This window comes from Martes martes (assembly GCF_963455335.1).
Source record: "Martes martes genome assembly, chromosome: 12".
In the NCBI taxonomy this organism is placed as follows: domain Eukaryota; kingdom Metazoa; phylum Chordata; class Mammalia; order Carnivora; family Mustelidae; genus Martes; species Martes martes.
Window position 1 is genome coordinate 78459120 of NC_137900.1, and position 18338 is coordinate 78477457.

The 18338-nt window shown below is 49.3% G+C and overlaps 1 protein-coding gene across 1 annotated transcript in view; it reads left to right on the top strand.

Annotated features, from left to right (window-relative positions):
* Positions 1–229: 229 nt before the first annotated feature.
* Positions 230–18338, top strand: part of PAPPA (pappalysin 1) — a gene marked incomplete at both ends in the record, with an annotated part of 234337 nt that continues 216228 nt past the window's right edge. Inside the window, one exon of the mRNA XM_080820674.1 lies at positions 230–650. Coding sequence (XP_080676800.1) covers positions 230–650 — 421 coding nt within the window. The remainder of the gene's footprint in view (positions 651–18338) is intronic.

Below are 18338 nucleotides of genomic sequence, written 5' to 3' on the forward strand. Positions count from 1 at the left end.
GAAATTAATTGCCAACCAGGAGGAGTTGGGCTGTATTTTTCAAAGGTGGGGGGAGTGGAGCACACACCTTGAGGAGGGAAGCGAGAAAGAAAAGAAAAAAGCAAGTGGAAGGGGGGGCTCGCCCAAGAAGGGTGAAGAAGCGAAGAAAGTCGAGGCGCCGAGGCTCCCAAAGCTGGCAGCTCCGGGCGGCGGTGCAGGGGCGAAGGGGGGGCGGGGGGGACCGTCGGACATGCGGCTCTGGAGTTGGGTGCTGCGCCTGGGGCTGCTGAGCGCCGCGCTGGGCTGCGGGCTGGCCGAGCGCCCCCGCCGGGCCCGGAGAGACCCGCGGGCCGGCCGCCCCCCGCGCCCCGCCGCCGGCCCGGCCACCTGCGCCACCCGGGCGGCCCGCGGCCGCCGCGCCTCGCCTCCGCCGCCGCCGCCGCCGCCGCCGGGCGGTGCCTGGGAAGCCGTGCGCGTCCCCCGGCGGCGGCAGCAGCGGGAGGCGAGGGGCGCCGCCGAGGAGCCGAGCCCGCCGAGCCGGGCGCTGTATTTCAGCGGGCGAGGCGAGCAGCTGCGCCTCCGGGCCGACCTCGAGCTGCCCCGGGACGCGTTCACGCTGCAAGTGTGGCTGCGAGCGGAGGGGGGCCAGAGGTCTCCGGCGGTGATCACAGGTAGGCGAGGGCGCCCCGGCGGGTGCCCGGGCTCGGGTGGCGGGCCGGTTGGGGGCTTGCGGATGTGTCTGAGCGGGAGACTCCCTGGCCGGAGGCACCGAGGCACCCGGGCGAGCTGTAAGCCTCACTTTGCCCCATCTGCGGAATGGGCGCACGGGGAAAGCTTTTTGCCTAGCGCCTGGGGAGGAACTCAGGGAGTGCTCCTGGCGGCCCGAGACCCGCAAGCAGTGAGGGCTGGTCCCTGGGAAGCCTTGTGCCCGTACCTCGTATATTGTGTTCTAGATGGTCCCAGGGACCATCTCTGTTTGGGATGGAGGGGAGGGTGACCCAATAGGGATGCATGCGAAAAGAGGCCAGGGGATTATTGATTTCTTTGACGTTTTAATGGAGGTGAGCCCCCTCACCTTCATTTGGGCCCTTTACCCTGAAAGCCTGCAAGAACGGGGTGGTTGTGATCAGAACGACTTAGAAGTCCTCGAAGTGCCCCAAAGTTGCTTTCTGCTTGATGCCTGCCTGTGGGATGCACCCCCTTCTCTCCTGCCACAAACACACATGCACACACACACCCCGGCATCCCGTCCCCTGGCTTTTAAAGCCCAATGCCTGTCACTCCGGGCTGGGGCAAGACCTTCCTAACGCACACCCAGCCAGTCTTCTCCAGACACGGCCGCGAAACGGGGCGCTTTCCTCATTTGGGACTTTTACGAGCCCGTAATGAATTTGAGTTCTCCCTTTTCACCCTCCCCTTCCCTGTTCCATAGCAAAGCCCATGGTGAAACCGGACACTTTGCAAGGGTTGCAAACCTTAGAAATGCTCCAATATCCACTTTTCCCCCTCTAAATGAATCTGTGGCAATGCCTTTAATTCAACCGGGGGGGGGGGGGCAAGGAGGGGCGGTGCTGGTGGAGAGAAGGAAAGTTTGCCTCTTCGGACTGAGACTGGGAGATTCCCTTCCTGCACAAACAATTTTGCCATGTCCTAGGACGTCTTAAAGTGAGAGTAGGGGTTCCCCCTTTGCTGCAGCCAGGAAACGTGTGGAGGCGGTTTGCCATCCCACCCACCCTCTTACACACACACACTTTCTTCGAAGGGAAAGCTGTGAGTTCTTCCGGCAGTTCTGCCTCATTCTGTCTTGCTGTGGACTTTCTCAGATGTTGTGCTGACGCTCTGCTCCTTCCGTCAACCCCATTTCGGGGGACCCAAACTCTGCTGCTATACCAAGAATCTAGCCCCAAAGCTCCCAGTCTCCCGATCCCAAACTGAGAGCAAGAAAGTCACTTTCCCCCACACCTGACGTCATCACATGCTATTTTTTTTCTCTCTGACCCCTCCCCCCCACAAGGAGAGGGAAACTGAGCTCATTCACTGTTAGCTCCCAGGTCCTAGGCACCTGAAGTGGGGTATACTGTAGAATGGAGGTAAAGTGTTATTTATAATAATAACGATGATGGTGATAATTCAGGGCTATATGATATGTTTACTTCTCTTTGGGAACATCGGAAAAGCATAGAGTCTGATGCTTGGAGAGGATGGAAAAAAAATGAGTAGATCTGGTTTTTCCTGAGCTTTACCTGTCATGCTAGTGATTTGGAATGCTTTTCCTCCAGAGGGGAGGGCCCAGGGTTGTATAGGTATCATCAATGAAAAGATAGTAAATACGTTTGTTTTTTTTTTAAATAATATATATATAACACCTGGGATTCCACAGGAGCCTGGCTTTATAAATGTCTATAATTCAGACAAGGAGCCTCTCTTCGCACGCGTTCTCTTGAGCACTCATTCACTCTCTCACACAAAGATTGTGCAGTAAAATACTTTAATTGGATGGGGGACGTTAAGGTATTATTGCTTGTATAAAATGCCTGGCCCATTTTATGTGTGGAAATAACATTCCTCTCAAAATGCAAAAAAAAAAAAAGAGAAGAAGAAGAAGAAAGAAAGAAAGAAAAGAAAGAAAGAGAGAAAGAATGGAAAGGCACTGCTCTCGTATAGTACCAGAAAGCCAGGAGCTTTTCTCCCGAGGATTCTGGTGGATTTTTTTTTCCCTCCCCTCCTTGAGTCTGAGCCAGAATTGGCGGTGTGTAAACACCTGGCCCTGAGCCAAAAAAGACTCATTCTGCGTATCCTCCACACGGTACAGACTGTTGGACTAAAAAGAACCTGCTTCTCCTTGAATTAAAAAGCAAACAAACAGAGGTTCTTTGCAGAAGCACTTTTTTTCGGCTCCTTCCTCCGTCCGTGTAAGTTCAGGCGGGGAGAGAGGCAGGGCCTAGGTGGGCAGCCTGGACGCCCGGTGCCGAGCCACGACCTCCAGTGCCCAGTTTGCTGCCTGACCTCCGCTGGCCACCTCTGGCTGGGCGTCGCCGTCACTTTCGTAGGAATCCCTGGTCCCCTATCTTGAGAGCAGGCATCTCTCAGCGGGGAGCGCGCTGCTATTTCAGGCAGAGGGTTGCTGCCTTGCTTTCAGGCCAGGCTGCCTTACATCACTCTTTGCTGCGGGATTCAATTGGGTTTCGTAAAGGTCTAATTTTACGGTGCTGTTAACCGGGTCTGTCGTCTGGCAGAGGCAGGCCTTGCCGCTCCTGGTAGGCGGGCTGTGCTCCCAGATCCGCCCGGGATGCTATTTCTGCGCCGGTTCAAACTTCACTGACACCAGTTCAGACAGGCGTGCTCGGGAGAGGCAGGGGGAAGGAGGGAAGGAGCAGCGTGCTTCTGAAGCCCAGAAAACATGCCTTTTATTTTTCCAAAAAGGAAGAAGAAAAAAAAAAAAAAAAATATATATATATATATAAATAAAAAGGGAAAAGCTGATGCAGGCAAAAACAAAGCCAAAGTTAGAAAGTGCTTGTGTCCAGGCTTCTCCCGTGGGCCCACCAATGATGGAGGGTCTTGAGAATTGAAGAATCCTTTAAGACTACAGGGAAAGTGGTCCTCGGGGCTTACACACACGCGCGCGCACCCCAGTTCTCTCTGTAGTCAGGTAGGGAGACAGGGATGGGAGGGAGGGGTGCTGCTGGCTGACACAGCTCCTGGATGGCAGGAACTAGGTTTTAATCTTAGGCACGTGGCCTTCCAGGGCCTTCCCGCCCCCCACGGTGGAGAGAACATGTCTAGTAAACAGCATCACCTCTTCCTGGTCCCCGACCCACCACCCAGGCCCAGCCTTGCCTTACGCACAACCATTTGGGCTCCCTTTCAAGTCCAGGATGGGGGGCTTTCTTCCACACTCCTTTGCTTTTGTCCCGTAGCAGGCAGGATCCAGACCCCTGCCCCTTCTCCCCAAAGGCCCCCTCCCCAAAACCCTCCAGTCCAAAGAAAAAGGAGAAGAAAAAGAAAACAATAGACTCAATTTGCTCCATCGAGCAGAGGCCCGGAGCAGCCGTTAATCTTGTTAAAGTTTCTCCTGACGTGTTAGATAAGTGAAATGTGGACCCCACAAGTGGTGCCCTCCTCCCACCCCATCCCTTCCTGATCCAGAATTCCTGCTCTGAAGGCGAAAGGGATTTACCTGAATCCTGTCCAGCACCTCTGCTCGCCACGCTTTTTTTCTTTTGTTCCAAATGCTGGGCCGTTGAGTTTGCTGGCTAGTCAGAAGAATCTTTTTATTTCCTCCGTCCTACAGCCCCCACTTCCTACTACCCACCCAAACCCCCCAGAAAGAGTGCCTGAAGTTTCCCCACTTCTGAAGTGCGGCAACGGGGACGGCTGGGTTTCAGGGAGTCCCTCTATTAATACGGCTCTCCCCCGGACTGTGGTAGTTACATGCAGGGTCTAGAATATCGCAAGGATTAGAAGCCCGTTTCAGCCAGGTTTCCTACGTGAGAATCCGCCTCTGCCCTGAACGGGCTGGGTGACCTGGGGCAAGCTCGTTGACTCCCCTGGGCTGCAGCTTCATCTACAAGGTGAGGATAGCAGAAGTACCTGCTCATTAAATGAGCTCACGCAGGGAAAGTGCTCAGCACTGGACGTTGGTGGATCGTAAGTTCTCCGTAAACTTCCCTCTTATTATTGGACGTGATTTCCCAGAGCTCAGTCTTACCCAGGCAGGAAGGAAAGCAGCTCTTCCTGGATGCCCCTGAGGGGCCACACACCGGGCTACATACCAGCCTTGCATCTGCCTGCGTGCTTCACCCTCACAAAGAGCCTGGGAGGTGGGCTTCACCTCCTTTATTTTACAGATGAGGAGTTGAAGTCTCAGACAGCGGAGGTGACTTAGTGCACAGACCCACAGGCCATCAGGGAGGCACAGCCCAGATGTGAACTTGAGTTTTAATCATCCATTCCCTCTTCAGCAGTCTTTCTGGGGAGAGAAGAAACAGCTCACATTCCCTTCTATAGCCCTGCTGCAGAATGGCCCCATTCCTTTCTGCATTTCTGGGTGCTGACCATGCCCCTACAGATTTAAGAGGATAGAAAATGAGTCTAAGTCTCACGGGGAACCCTGGCTTTGACGTAGCAGGTTTGTTTCTCCTTTCGCGCCAGTAATCTGGCAGACCGGCCTTGGACGCCGCGTGATTTGAATCCGGTCATTTTTTCAGCTCGCTATCCTTTCGTTTCCTCATCTGTAAAATGGGGATAGTGATCCCAGGACACGGTAGTGAAGTAAACATGCAGAAAGTACCTGGCACAGTGTCAGCTCCTATTAGGGACTCGGTCAACGGTGACGGGATCCAGTAAGTAACCACATTCCCTTTTCCAGTTTGCTAACTTGGCCTTCCGGAAGCTGGGCCTGTTTGCACTGTTAGGGTGTCCCCTCTGGAGTTACAGGGGAGTTTATCTAGAGTAAACCCTGTATCTCAGGGGACAGTTAGACAAGCCCCCCTCAAAATCCCTTCCTTGCACTTTCATTTCCTCTTCTTTGACCTACTTGGATGACCCCTTGGTGGTAAGAGCCAGAGGAAGTCTAGAACCACTGGACCAATGAATAAGAAAACCAGTTAGCACTGAAGAGAGTGTGCACCCTGGGGAACAAAAGGCAGACAGTGGTCATAGTGAGGTCCAGGTCACAGATCTACTGTCACATGCCTCTCGCTCCTTCCCCGGATGCCCTCAACTTCCCCTTTTCCCCAAGCAGCCATTCACGTGGCCGGCTGGGGTGACGGAGTCTGCATCACCCTTGCTCCTCTGCAGGGAAGAGAGCAAGCTTGAGGCTCAGAGGTGTGCAGCTTGGGAATGTGGGTCGTACGCTGTTAGCCCAGCATGGACCGGGACAGGCAGCTCATTGTGCAACAGGGAAACTGAGGGCCAGGGTTATACAGGGGCTAAGAATTAAACTATATTCACAAACTGTGCCTTTTCAAAGGGGCCCGGGAGACCATATCGTCCAGTAGTTCACAACCCTGGCAACACTTGGAATTATTAACCTTTCAAACATCCCAATTCCCCGGGCCGTATCCCAGGGATGCTGATGTCAGGGGTGTGGGGTTGGCCTGGGTACTAGTGTATTTCTAAGCCTTCTCAGGTAACTTGGAAGGACCGCCAGTGGGGAGAATCACTGATCCAGTTCAATGTCTCCTTGCTCTGCAGGAGGGGAGACTGAGGCCCAAAGGGGAAGTAGCATTTCCCAATTACTGAGCTGGTTAGTGGCTAAGACTTCAGAGAATTTTACCTGTCTCCGCTCTGAGTTGCCAGACGCCAGAAGGGACCCTTCCTTCGTTCGCAATTCCCCTCCCCAAACCCCTGGGTGCCATGGCCCTGACATTCTGGTGTGTGAAACTGCACTCTCACCATCAGGGGTCACCTCTAAAGTGCTGACACACCTGTAGGGAGGTAATACTGAGTTCTGTGCATTTGATTTTAAATGAAACTCTCCAGGTGGTTAGGAGGGGAGCCTGGCTGAGAAGGAAGGGAAGCTCGTTTCCGAGGCATTCTCCACTTTGCCCTGGGCTAGTTCCATGGGAAGGAGTATGTTCCTTTTATTTCAGAGCCTCACCTTTGAGACTACTCTGAAACCCGTACTGGCTGTAGCTGTCTCGAGGAAGAGGAGGGAGGATCCCTAAGTGCTCTGGGTAGGCGGACCCATTGACAGCTGGCTTGTGCCTTGTGAACCCAAGGCCAAGGGTTCAGGAATCCAGCAAGTGCCTGTTTCCCCACTCAGCTGGTCCCCTTCCCTTCTCTCACTGATCCTGTCTCTTCTTGCTGCACAAAGGCTCTGCTTCATGCCTTGATGCACTTACTGGAAATACTTAACTGAGGACTGACCTGTGGATCTTGGCCCCTTGGCTCCTTTAAAGACATGAAATGGGGCCTCGGGGGCTCTGAGTTCAAGTACCGGTTTGGCCCCCTGAGCTGTGGGACCCAGGGCTCAGGGGACAGAATTTCAGGTGTGGTTACATTCAACATCCCCCTGTCACGGGTTGTCACAGAAACCCAGTGAGACAGTGGTGGCAGAAGCTCTTGGCCAAGATCAGAATGTGGTCCACATGTCTGCAGGAGGAGGAGGGGCTGGAAGATGAGAGAAGTGAGGAATTTGTGCGAACCAGGTCATTCCTGGGAAGGCACCTTCATTATCCTCATTCACACTGCAGATGATAAATAGTGATCGAGTTAGCAGATCTTTTCATATCTGTGATCTCAGGGGAGCCCTTTGACGTTGGGCCTTCACAGGTCCACGGAATCCTACCGCTGACTTGCTGCATGACCTTGACAACTGCTCATTGGGCCTCCATGTACTCAGGGTGCACAAGGAAGGGCTGGGATAGAACAGGAGCTTTCAAACTGTGCTGCACAATCTTAGGGATCCCCTGGGGAGATGCTGAAGGGCAGGTTTCTGCCCTGCCCCCCCCCCCACTTTCCCTTTAGATTATTCTGTGTAAACTGTGCACTTCTACAAGATTCCATTTGAAGGAATGGAACAGAGTCGAACGGACGGGGAATGACATGGAAGAATCATTGTTAGTTCTGTTCATGTGTGATAATGGTAACATTAGTGTGTATACTTAAGGCCCCTAATCGGTTAGAAATGCATCCCGAAGTATTTATGGGTTAAACTACGTTATATTTGTTTTGTTTAAAATGCTCCAGAATGACCCAACCCCCCCCCCCCCAAAAGGTATGGTGGGTGTGCTAGACGAAAGGAGATCAGCAGACTGGTAACAATTGTTGAGAGTAGGTGATAGAAATGATGGACTTCAGTACATTTTTCGTGTGTCCCTCCAGGTGTGGTTAAGGATTTCCGTAACAAAAAGTTAAAAATAAATTAAGAGTTTGACTGCTGTAGGAGGTGTTGAAAGTCTTAGATCCCTGCGTGTTCTGTGAGCTGATAGGTGTCCCAGTACTGAGGTGCCAGCTTGGGGAGGGTCAGGGACACTCCCAAGGTCACACAGAAGTCAAATGAAAGTCCGGGTGCAGTCCAGGCTTTGGACACTAGGAGCTCCCTCTGCCCTCCTCTCTGCACTCTCAAGAGCTCAGGTGGCTGACCATCCCGGGAGAGCTCAAGGGGGAGCTTCCCAGGTGCCCCTAGGAGGGGCCGCTGGATCCCTGCTGGCCAGTAAGAAGCTTCGGAGTGAGGACATTCTTGGTTGTATAGAACCATCTCACACTGGGGAGCATTTAGTGTCTTGATACCATGCCCAAGAATCCCCCCAGGATCTGCAAGTCATTGTGACAGTCCAAAGCATATTGTGACAATACACACGCATACACACAAACACACACATTTCCACATACTCCTATTTCTCACTTTTCTGACTCCTCCTTTCTCTCCATCTCCAACTGCCCTGAGAACCTTCTAGAAACTCCTCGAGATCTGGGGTAATGACCTACCTCTATCAAATCTCAGGAGAAGTTGACACTATCACGAAATAGGGGAAAGGAGCCTAAATTTACCAAGGCAGTATTTTGTAGTGGTTGATCATAGGATGCCAGAGTAAGATGGCTTGAGTTTGATTTCCCGACTCTCCCACCTGCTAGATGCATGACTTTGGGCAAGTTACTTAATATCGCCAAGCTTCACTTTTCCCATCTGTGAAATGCGGATAACACTGGCTCCTACTTCATGGGGTTGTTTTGAAGATTAACTGAGCCTCCATGTGGAAAATGCTTAGTAATGGAATCTAGACCGTGGGTAAGCACAGTAAACGTTAACTCATGTTGGTGTTATGTGTGACCGACCCTTGCCACCTTGCCACACGTTAGTTCTAATTCTCTCAATAACTCTGAGTCGGACAGGCTTATCTCCTTTGGCAGAGCCTGGGATTGCCTTTCCCTTCCTTACCAAGCAGAAAAGATATATTACTCTCAGTCTTAACATCAAACAGAAAGTTAAGTGAAAGGCAAAACTGTAAACACTCTATTGTTTCGTATTACGAAAGCATGTGTCCTCCTGGTAGAGAGTCTAAGGAATACAGATCAAAACAAGGGACACAGTAAGAATGTGTCCATCCCCTGCCCAGGCATCAATCAGCAAGTCGTTATTGAGTTCTTGTTACATGCCAGGTTCCGCGTGGGGCCCTGAATCCAGAGCACTGAGAATATGAGGAAGATATTCCTGCTCTCAAGATGTTTGTGTTCAGGGATGGGGGAAGGAGGTGGACACAGAGTGTAAATGAGTGAGTGACTATATCACACATTGACCTGCTCATGAAGAAAAACAGAGAAGGAAGCCTGGGGCACATTGTAGGAGTGGGGTTACAGGAGGAGTGAGATTTAGTTGGGTGGTCAGGGGAGACAGTAATGAGAAGTGGCATTGGGGAAGTCTTGAGTAGATCCAAGTTTATCTAGAGAAGACCATGGTATAATGGCGAAGGAAGAGCCATGGGCTAGGAGCTAGAAGGTGTCAGTTCTAGACCTGCCCAGTCATGAGCTCACTGTGTGACTTTGGACCAGTCACTTTCCCTCTGGGGGGCCAATTTTCCTCATCTGTGCAATTGGAGTAGGGATGGATTTATCTTTGCCATAGAGACCCTGCTAGCAGAGATCTCGTAGGATTCTATAATCCTAATCAGGACTGACCTAAGACAAAACTGTAAACTTGGCAATAATTCCAGTTTTCTTCCTGGTTTTGGTGCGTTTTCCTCCACTAGGTGGTGCCTATCCCCCTTAAGGCCCCGGTGCCCACACACTTTCTGCTTCCTCGCCCCTGGCAACACTCATTCTTGAAAAATGACCCGGTATTCCTTCTTGCTAAGGTTTCATTGACTGACAACAACTTAGAAGGTTGCTCTTCCATGGACATATATGCACTTCGATATCTCCCCGGAAAGCTTTATATCAAAAAGCAAAGTACTAATGGGTAGAATTTTAGTCAAAGACTGACTAAAGACATTATTTAGGTAATATTGGTACTTCCCAATAGCTGGAAGGCATCTCAGTCATTTTGCTAATAATTACTGCCACAAATACCCAAAAACTCACTGACTCGCCTTTCCAGTGGTCGCTTACTTGGCTCATGGTTAAATTATTCACATTTCATAATTTCTTCCTATGCAAAAGCCATTTCAGGCAAGTTCCTGGGCACCATGGTGGCTACTGACCTGTTAGTCTTGCTTATCATGTTAATCAGATTATTCCACGAAGTGAAATACTAAAACTCTGTGCTCCGTGACCGTCTGTTAGCCTGCTTTCCTTCTGCGAGTCCCCAACTGTCATGGATGAAATACCTCTTGTTCCCTCTTGTCCCCCTGCTTCCTCTCTCTCTTTCTCTTCCGCACACCTAATGCAGTTTCTTTGTCCACTTAGATTTTTCTTAAACAAGAAACATAGCATTTGTTTTTCAATATTATTTGCTACAGACCCAGGGTTCATGGGACCTAGAAAAGTAGAAGTGACCCTCTTTCAGTTTTAGAGAACCAGAAAAGGTCTCAGGTTCCAATTCATTCGGAGGAAACAGAGACAGAGAGTCTAGAAGGGGGGAGGTCACAGCTTGGCATCCACGGATGTAATTATGGGGAGTATGTCTAGCCTTTTGCCTTCAAGAAACTCGTGGTCTAATGTGGACCTGTCCCCTTGGTCATCAAGAAGTTACTTCCGCATCTGCCCCATTCCAGCTGAATTCCTGTCGCTCTGTCAACATGAAATGTGGCTGGGTAGGATATGACCATATGTGTTTGTAAGAACACATGTGACGTTGTAGATATTTCAGCTACAAAGACTGATTAAAAAAATGGAAAATTATATGATAACAGGTCAGTCAGGTACAAGATGGGCTTGTTCTAAGAGATGCGAAGTTCTTGGGAAGAGAACCCAAGAAATGAATCCAGACTATACTGTTTTGTGAATTAAAAGTTGATGTAGTCCCCCGAACCAAGGTTGGTGAGTCAGAAGGCTACATCAAAGCCATCCTTTCCATAGATGAGAAGCTGAGGGTAGGTGGGGGAAAGACTGGTCCAAATCAAGGAGCAAGCTGGGTAAGGTCCTCTGTCCTCTGAGTCTTAGGCCAGGTCTCTGTCAGCTTGTCCCCTGACTTTGCGTCCTTTCCCATCAAGTAATCACCATCTCTCTGCTGATGAGCATCATTTATCTGCAGGCTCTTCTGGACTCCATACGCCTAGATTCGCGGACATGTTAACATGCTCTTCCAACTCAACATGTCCAAAGCTGAATTATCGTTTCTCCAGAATTCCTTGTGTTCTCGTCTGGTGTCACCTACTGTAGATAGATTACCCACCATACTTGGTCATCCATTTCTGTCTTTCCTAATAGCCAATCTTTCCTCTTCCTGGCTTAGGTCTCCCTGCACCTTTTGCCCTGACTTTCCCTAGTATTATAATGCCTGCCTCTCTGAGCCTCAGTTTCCGCTCTGCACCCCTTCAGTCTGTCCCCCATTGTCCAACAATGTTTTCCAAAATGTGAATCTCTAGCTAGAGGCCCTTTGATAGCATTGGCATTATTTGCAATTCACCCCAGATACCCTAGGCTTTCCCCCCCCCACATCATTTTCTTTAGTTGGTGTGTTTCCTATGTTCCCCTGCACCTCTTGCAGACTTCTTCTGCCTCTACAGGGTCCTGCTCAAGGTTCCCTTCTTCTGCGAAACCCTCCCTGACTCTTCCCCACCTCTAATCCATCCGTCCCCGCTGTACCCTCTGCACACATACACCAAAACACCTAGAGTTCTTTATTATATTGAATTGTGTGCCTATTTGGTGATGTCTCAATGTCTCCACTGCCTAGCACAGCCTCTGGCTTATAAAGGTACTCTGTGTATTTCTGTTTAATGAATGCACGACTGGATTGGAAAACCAGCTACATGTCTCAAGATTCCGAGAGAGAGAGCTCGGGAACCTCAGGCATGTTGCATTACGTAACCGAAGCACATGACCTAACCCGTGCGTCATACTCAAAAACATTACACAGTGGTTAATTCCATTTCCCCTTGAGCGAAGCAGTCAGAAGGGAAAAGAAATCTGGCCTTTCAAAACAGAGGGGGGAGGGGGCAGTGCATTTCAATGCCTCCTCAACTCACATTTCGTCCTCTCTAATCCAAGCCACATTTTAGCCTTGGTCTTCCCCCTCTCAGCCCCTCGCCTGTTTGCAAAGGATTTGTTTTGTGTGTGCACCGCAGCCCATAATCCCGAGCTTTGGTCTCCTCTCAGATTTCCCCCTCTCCCCCTTACCAGGTTCTTACTGGGCCTTGAGTACCCTGGAAGTCATATCTGTTGCCTGGGTTTTCATCCATTTCCCTCCTTCCTGATGGGGGGACCTTTCCATCTGCTTCCCTTGATCTTGTGAGACCTTGTGGTGACCTCAGGATCTGGAATCCTCTATCTGCTGTTTGTAGACCCTTGGGAGAAAGTACACATTCTCAGCGGTAAGAACAGTAATAAAAGCAGCAGGCTTATAATGAGCACTTACTATGTGCTGGCCTGTGCTGAGTGCTACGCTCGGAACCCTCTGAATTCGGTTGAGAGAGTTACAGGACTTGCTGAAGGCCCGACAGCTAAAGGGTGGTGGGACTGGGGTTCAAACTCAGGCCAGTTTAATTTTGTCTTTATCCATAGGCTTAGAGCATGGCGTGGAAAACAGCCTTTGTCCAGTAAATGTTCCATGAGAGGATAGATACATGCATGGATACATGGATGGAGGAAGGAAGGACGGAAGGACCCAAAGGGGTGCCCCTAGTGACTAACGAAAACATTTCGAGATTGGCTGTAGAATGAAAAGGGCAGGAATGAAGGGTGGCAGAGGTGGAAGGAGAATCTGAATGAACATTGTAAGGTTTCAAAGACAGTGGCAAAGAAATCTCTTTGGGATGCAAAATACATTTTATCTGCAAGTGACTTTTGAACAAAAGGCCATTGGCATCCATGAGAGCATTTCTCACCTATAAGTAGTCTGCTGGGAAATAGACAGTGACTTCAAGGCTGCTCCCTGCCAAAAACTTTTCTGGACCCCTTGTTTGGGAATCATAGCTTAGGTCCTTTCCCCAAGCTCTGCTCAACAGAGACCCACCGTTGCCCTCCGAGGAGCGGCCTGGTGCACCCTGAGCTGAATCTGGACTGTATGCAGGTGATCGTGCTACATGAGCTATGGGGTTCTGAGTAGGAGAATGACCCTGGAGTGCCACGTCTGATTTTGTGGTATGTTCTCACTGGAGCTGATTAAGGCTCTCAGGATGACGCCTTTATAGAACAGTCCCACTGGACTGATAAGATCTGATCCGCTAAAAACAAACACCACCTCTGGTTCATCCCTTTCCCAGTGACAATTACATTCTGCTTTATCAAATGTGCTCAATATACAGATGGAGAAACTGAGGTCCAGGCACGGTAACTTGTCAAATTAAGCTGATTTGATTAACGCGAGGCAGCAATTGGTGGCAAAATCATAACTATAATTCAGATCTCTTGACTTTCAGATCAGCGCTCCTTGCACTGGGTCACTTATATTTCCTTTGCAGGAATGGTGGGGGTGGGAAGGACGACAGTTACATCTGTGGGTTCACATTAGTGACGTATTAGAAAACATCATACAGCTGTTTGGTTACTTAAGCACTTGTTATGTGCCAGGCTCTGTCCTCGGCATTTTAAGAGGTTCAGTAGGAAATGGCAATTTATTAGAAGTAAACCAACCAACCTTCCTGCCTGCCTTCCTTCTACACACCTATCAGTCCATCCATCCATCCATCCATCCAACCATCCATCCATCCATCCATCCAACCATCCATCCATCCATGCATCCAACCATCCATCCAACCATCCATCCATCCATCCATCCAAACAAACATCCGTCCATCCATCTATCCAACCATCCATCCAACCATCAATGGATGGTTGTTGAGCACCCTTTAGTCTCTGTATATTATACATTGAACCAGGAGGGAGGGACTAAAAAGAAATACAGGGAGGGCACAGTTCCATCCCTTGAGGAGCTCCCAGTCGTAGTGGCGGAAGCAGACTGGTAAACAGATACATAACATCATGGTAACTGCTATAATGAAGCAATTAATAGCGTCCTGGGGAAGCAGAGAGGCAGAAACACTGTGTTCTTAAACACCCATGTTTATTACAGGGCTAGAAAGTGCTCTGTGCTTCAGAGGCCTACGAGGCCCCTTCCACCTGGAAGGGGCAGAGACTTTCTCATGAAGTAGATGGCATGTCTGTGTATGTGGAGTGTGTGCTTTGCCTTGCATGTGGGTCTGTCGTGGATGCCATTTTAGATGTAAAACCTTAAATCAAATTAGAACAGTAAGCACTTTTTGATTCATGTCTCAGCTGAGGACATTGGCCCGGAGCAGCTTTGAGGAGCAGGACACTAGGAAATGATTAGACAATTCCATCCATCACCATCCGAATCAAGTCTAGCAGCCCCTTACGTCCGCCCCTCATCGCATTTATCACTCTGGCGTGTTTGCCTTCGTATATGTCTGTCTCTCCCCTTCTCTCCCCGAGCTCCTTAGGGGCAGAGACCATTTCTGTCTTTGTCTCTGTTTATTCCTTGCCTTAGCACAGCACCAGCCCCGCCCACCTGTGCTCAGAACACTTTGTTGAGTGGACTGGAGATGGCTCCCGATACGGGAGAAGATAGGGTGACTGGAAGTGGATGCTGTGAAGGAAAGGAGCTTTGAGAAATGACCTCACGCACCCTTGTAAGGGCCAAGCAGTGGAGGCAAACATGTTATGAATGGCACCAGCCATTAGGTATTTCCTCATCTCTCTGGGATGACCAGTTACCTGTGTGTGTTCTTACCACCACCCTTCCCTACCACTCTGTCTCCCTTTCTGTGTGCTGAGCCAGCGTACCATTCTGTTAGCTTGAAGGACTTTTCCCCATGGTTTCCTGTCAGCTTCTCCATCCCTCGAGAGGGATGGAACTGTGTGGGATGTGCCCGTGCTCCTCCTGCGACCCTCACCTGTGCTTTGGAGAGCTCTGTGATGGCAGGAATCATATCTGCTGTGCTCAGGGTACCTTCCCAGGGCCTGGCACATGGCAGCAGTTCAATAAGTATTTGTGGGGAGATTTCTGGATGTGTAAATGATGTGAATTTAGAACACATCTGGGCCAGTTCCCTCAGGTCTGAGAGGAAGAATCAGGTGTCCGGATGGGGCAAGAAAATTATCCCAAGTTCTGTCCCAAATTAGAGCAGAGGAGCAGTTGAGCCCAATTTTCCTGACCATTCCTTCCATCCTGTCCTATTGTGCTGGGATTTGAGCTTGGCCCTCTGGAACTGGGTCACACAAGTTTCAGACCTCCAAATCCTGCAGTTGGATAAGACCCAAACTATCCTTTTATGCCTGAGAAGTCTGAAGCCCAAAGATGGGGAGAGATTTGCCTATGGTCCCACAGCTGCGGTAGTGATAACACCAAAGCTTCCAGAAAACCTCTGTGTATTGCCACATAGTCAACCAATATAGAGTATGTGCTTGACGCTGTTTAAGATACAGTAGTGAGTAAAATAGAGCAGGTCCTTGCCCTCATAGACTTTTTTTTTTTCTTTTCAGCATAACAGAATTCATTGTTTTTTGCACCACACCCAGTGCTCCATGCAATACGTGCCCTCCTTAATACCCACTACCTGGCTCCCCCAACCTCCCACCCGCCACCCCTTCAAAACCCTCAGATTGTTTTTCAGAGTCCATAGTCTCTCATGGTTCACCTCCCCTTCCAGTTTCCCTCAACTCCCTTCTCCTCTCCATCTCCCTATGCCCTCCATGTTATTTGTTATGCCCTCATAAACTTTATACAATTGTAAGGTCTTGTATATTAACAATAGTGAGTAATAAAAGTGGGTCATTAGAGTAGACTGGAGTAGAAGGACTTTGGTTTAGGTAGTCAGGCAGATGTTTGAATGACAGATGAGAAGGAGTAAGCCATATGAAAAGAAATTAAGACAGTTCCAGAGAGAGGGGGACAGCACAGCTAGCAGGCAGACCATGAGGCAGGGAGAGTCAAGGATGCTGAGGGAACAGGTGTGTAAGCCACTGGGACACAGGTGTCCGTGGCTCGAGGCAGTGCAGGTCATGGAATCTGGATTATAATCCAGATGAACTAGGAAGTTACAGGATATGGTGATCACTCTAACCTTGAAGTGGAGAATAAATGACATGAGGCCAAGAGTAGAATCCCAGTTACATCATGATCAAGGTGTACATTGATTATTGGTTGTATTATTTTAGTAATGACTTAGGATTTTGGTTAATATCATTGCCAAGCATTTCCTTGCTAATACCATTCCCAATTAAAATCTCTGAATAGCACTGATATTTTAGATCAACAGAGAAGCAGGGTTTTCTTGAACTGTCTGGGAGAACTTGGACAGATTTGTGAACCCTGAGACGTTTTGTGTAAAAATTTGAAGGCATGCACATTTTTCTGGGGAGAGGTTGTCATCAGTTTCATAAAGGGGTCTACGGTGCCCAAATGATGACTTAAATGACTAATAGTAGGGGACACATGAGGTCATTTCCTGAAACCTGTACCCAGCTCTAAAATCTGAACACTCCAGGATATCTGTGAAAATGAGAATGTTGATGTTGAGTTGTTATATCAGACTGAGGAATTGCACTTTCCTTCATCCATATCCTTATTGATGTAAATAGAATTTAGGGCTTTTTTTCCTCGGAGAAGAAGTTAGTCTATTCCTTAGAAATATAATCTACAACTGTGTTTATTCCAACTCTGGTCTGAGTTTCTTTGAGTTTTAAAATAGGCAAGTGCACTTCAAATGTAGCCTGAGGTAGTCCTAACCATAATTATTCACTGTAGACTTCACCCATGAACCTGCAAATCCAAATATCCACCCACCCTTCTGTCCATGCATCCATCCATGAATCCATCAATCCATCCACCCACCTCCCTTCCTCCCGTCTGTCCATCCATCCATCCATCCTTCCTTTCATCCCTCTAACCTTCCATCTGTCCATACCCTCCTCCATCTAACCTTCTACCCGTGTAATCTTCCATGTACCAGGCTGTGTGCTAGGGCCGGGGCAAGAGTTAGAAGACTCCAGTTCTTATTCTCAGGCCACTCTGAGTCCTTGGGGGGGGGGGGGGAATCCCCTGAGATACCTCCAGGGAGTCCTTTGCTTCTACTAGACTACAATTTGAAAACTCCACTTTAGCAGTTGAAAACGACTTTGAAAAAATTCAGCTGCTCTGCTTGCATAGTTACATAATTATAAGTATTCCCAGTCGTGCTCCGGATCTGCTTCTAGACTACTGGAGGCTCCTTTATCAACACTAATATTTTAGAACAATAACAGCTTCCACCCATAGGTCAGCAGGTGGTGGAAAACCAATAGAGAATGTGCAGTAGTGGCAGGGGTCTTTGAAAAAGGGCAGGCTTCATAAGGGGGACAGAGAAGGGAGCTGCCAGTCACTTTGCTCCTGGGACTCTATTTACCCACAACCCCCTAAAGCCCTTGGATAGTGATTCTGAGCCTTCAGCCTCCGCGTGTGCCCCTGGACGCATGAGGGAGCAGGAAGCCCTCATGGCATGGGGTTGTTTCAGTTTCCGAAGCATTTTCGACATGTACCTATCATATTCCCACTCGCCTTGTAAAACAAGCATTCTCATTTAATACAGTGAGGTCTTTGTATTCTGAACAACAAACACATGCTCTAAGGCTCTCGGACACAACCTGCCTTTCTCTCCAACACCACCCCCCTCCCCATTCTGTCCGCCCTTACAAAGCCTGGTGTCAGCAGAAATATCTGTTTACAAACAAGGACTCCAAGAGCATAGTATCAGGAGCTCAAGCAAACCTCTAAAATATGTCCCCAACTCTGCCCTTGGCATCCCTGTGAACAGTGTGTATCACTGGCAGCCGCTTTCATGGAAGGCTTTTCTGCCTTTCCATCTTTCCAACCATCTTCGTGTCTGGCTTCCTCTGTCTCCTTCCACTTATCCATTAAAACCATGAGAAGCCTGGACTGGAGAGGCAGTCGGATGCTGGCCCGGGCTTTGTGGATATCTGGAAAACAGAGCCCAGACAGGGAATGCTCGCAAATGGCCAGACGAGCTCAGACACCTCTAGCCTGTAGTGTCATCAGAAGCAGAAGATGATTGAAGAAGGATTCTCATCTGGGTGGATGTAATAGTCACATGATCATGCAGCTCTCGGTCCTTTTGCATGGAGTGTCAGGATTATCAGTGGCTGAAGGACTTCTTTTGCCTCTCTCTTGAACTTGAGTCTACCATAGCTCCCCATCACCTATACATAGTAAAGAGAATAGCTAACACAGTGAGCGTGTAATATGTGCCAGGTACTATTCTGAATACTTTCGGTGTTTTGTCTTTAGTCTTTGCAGT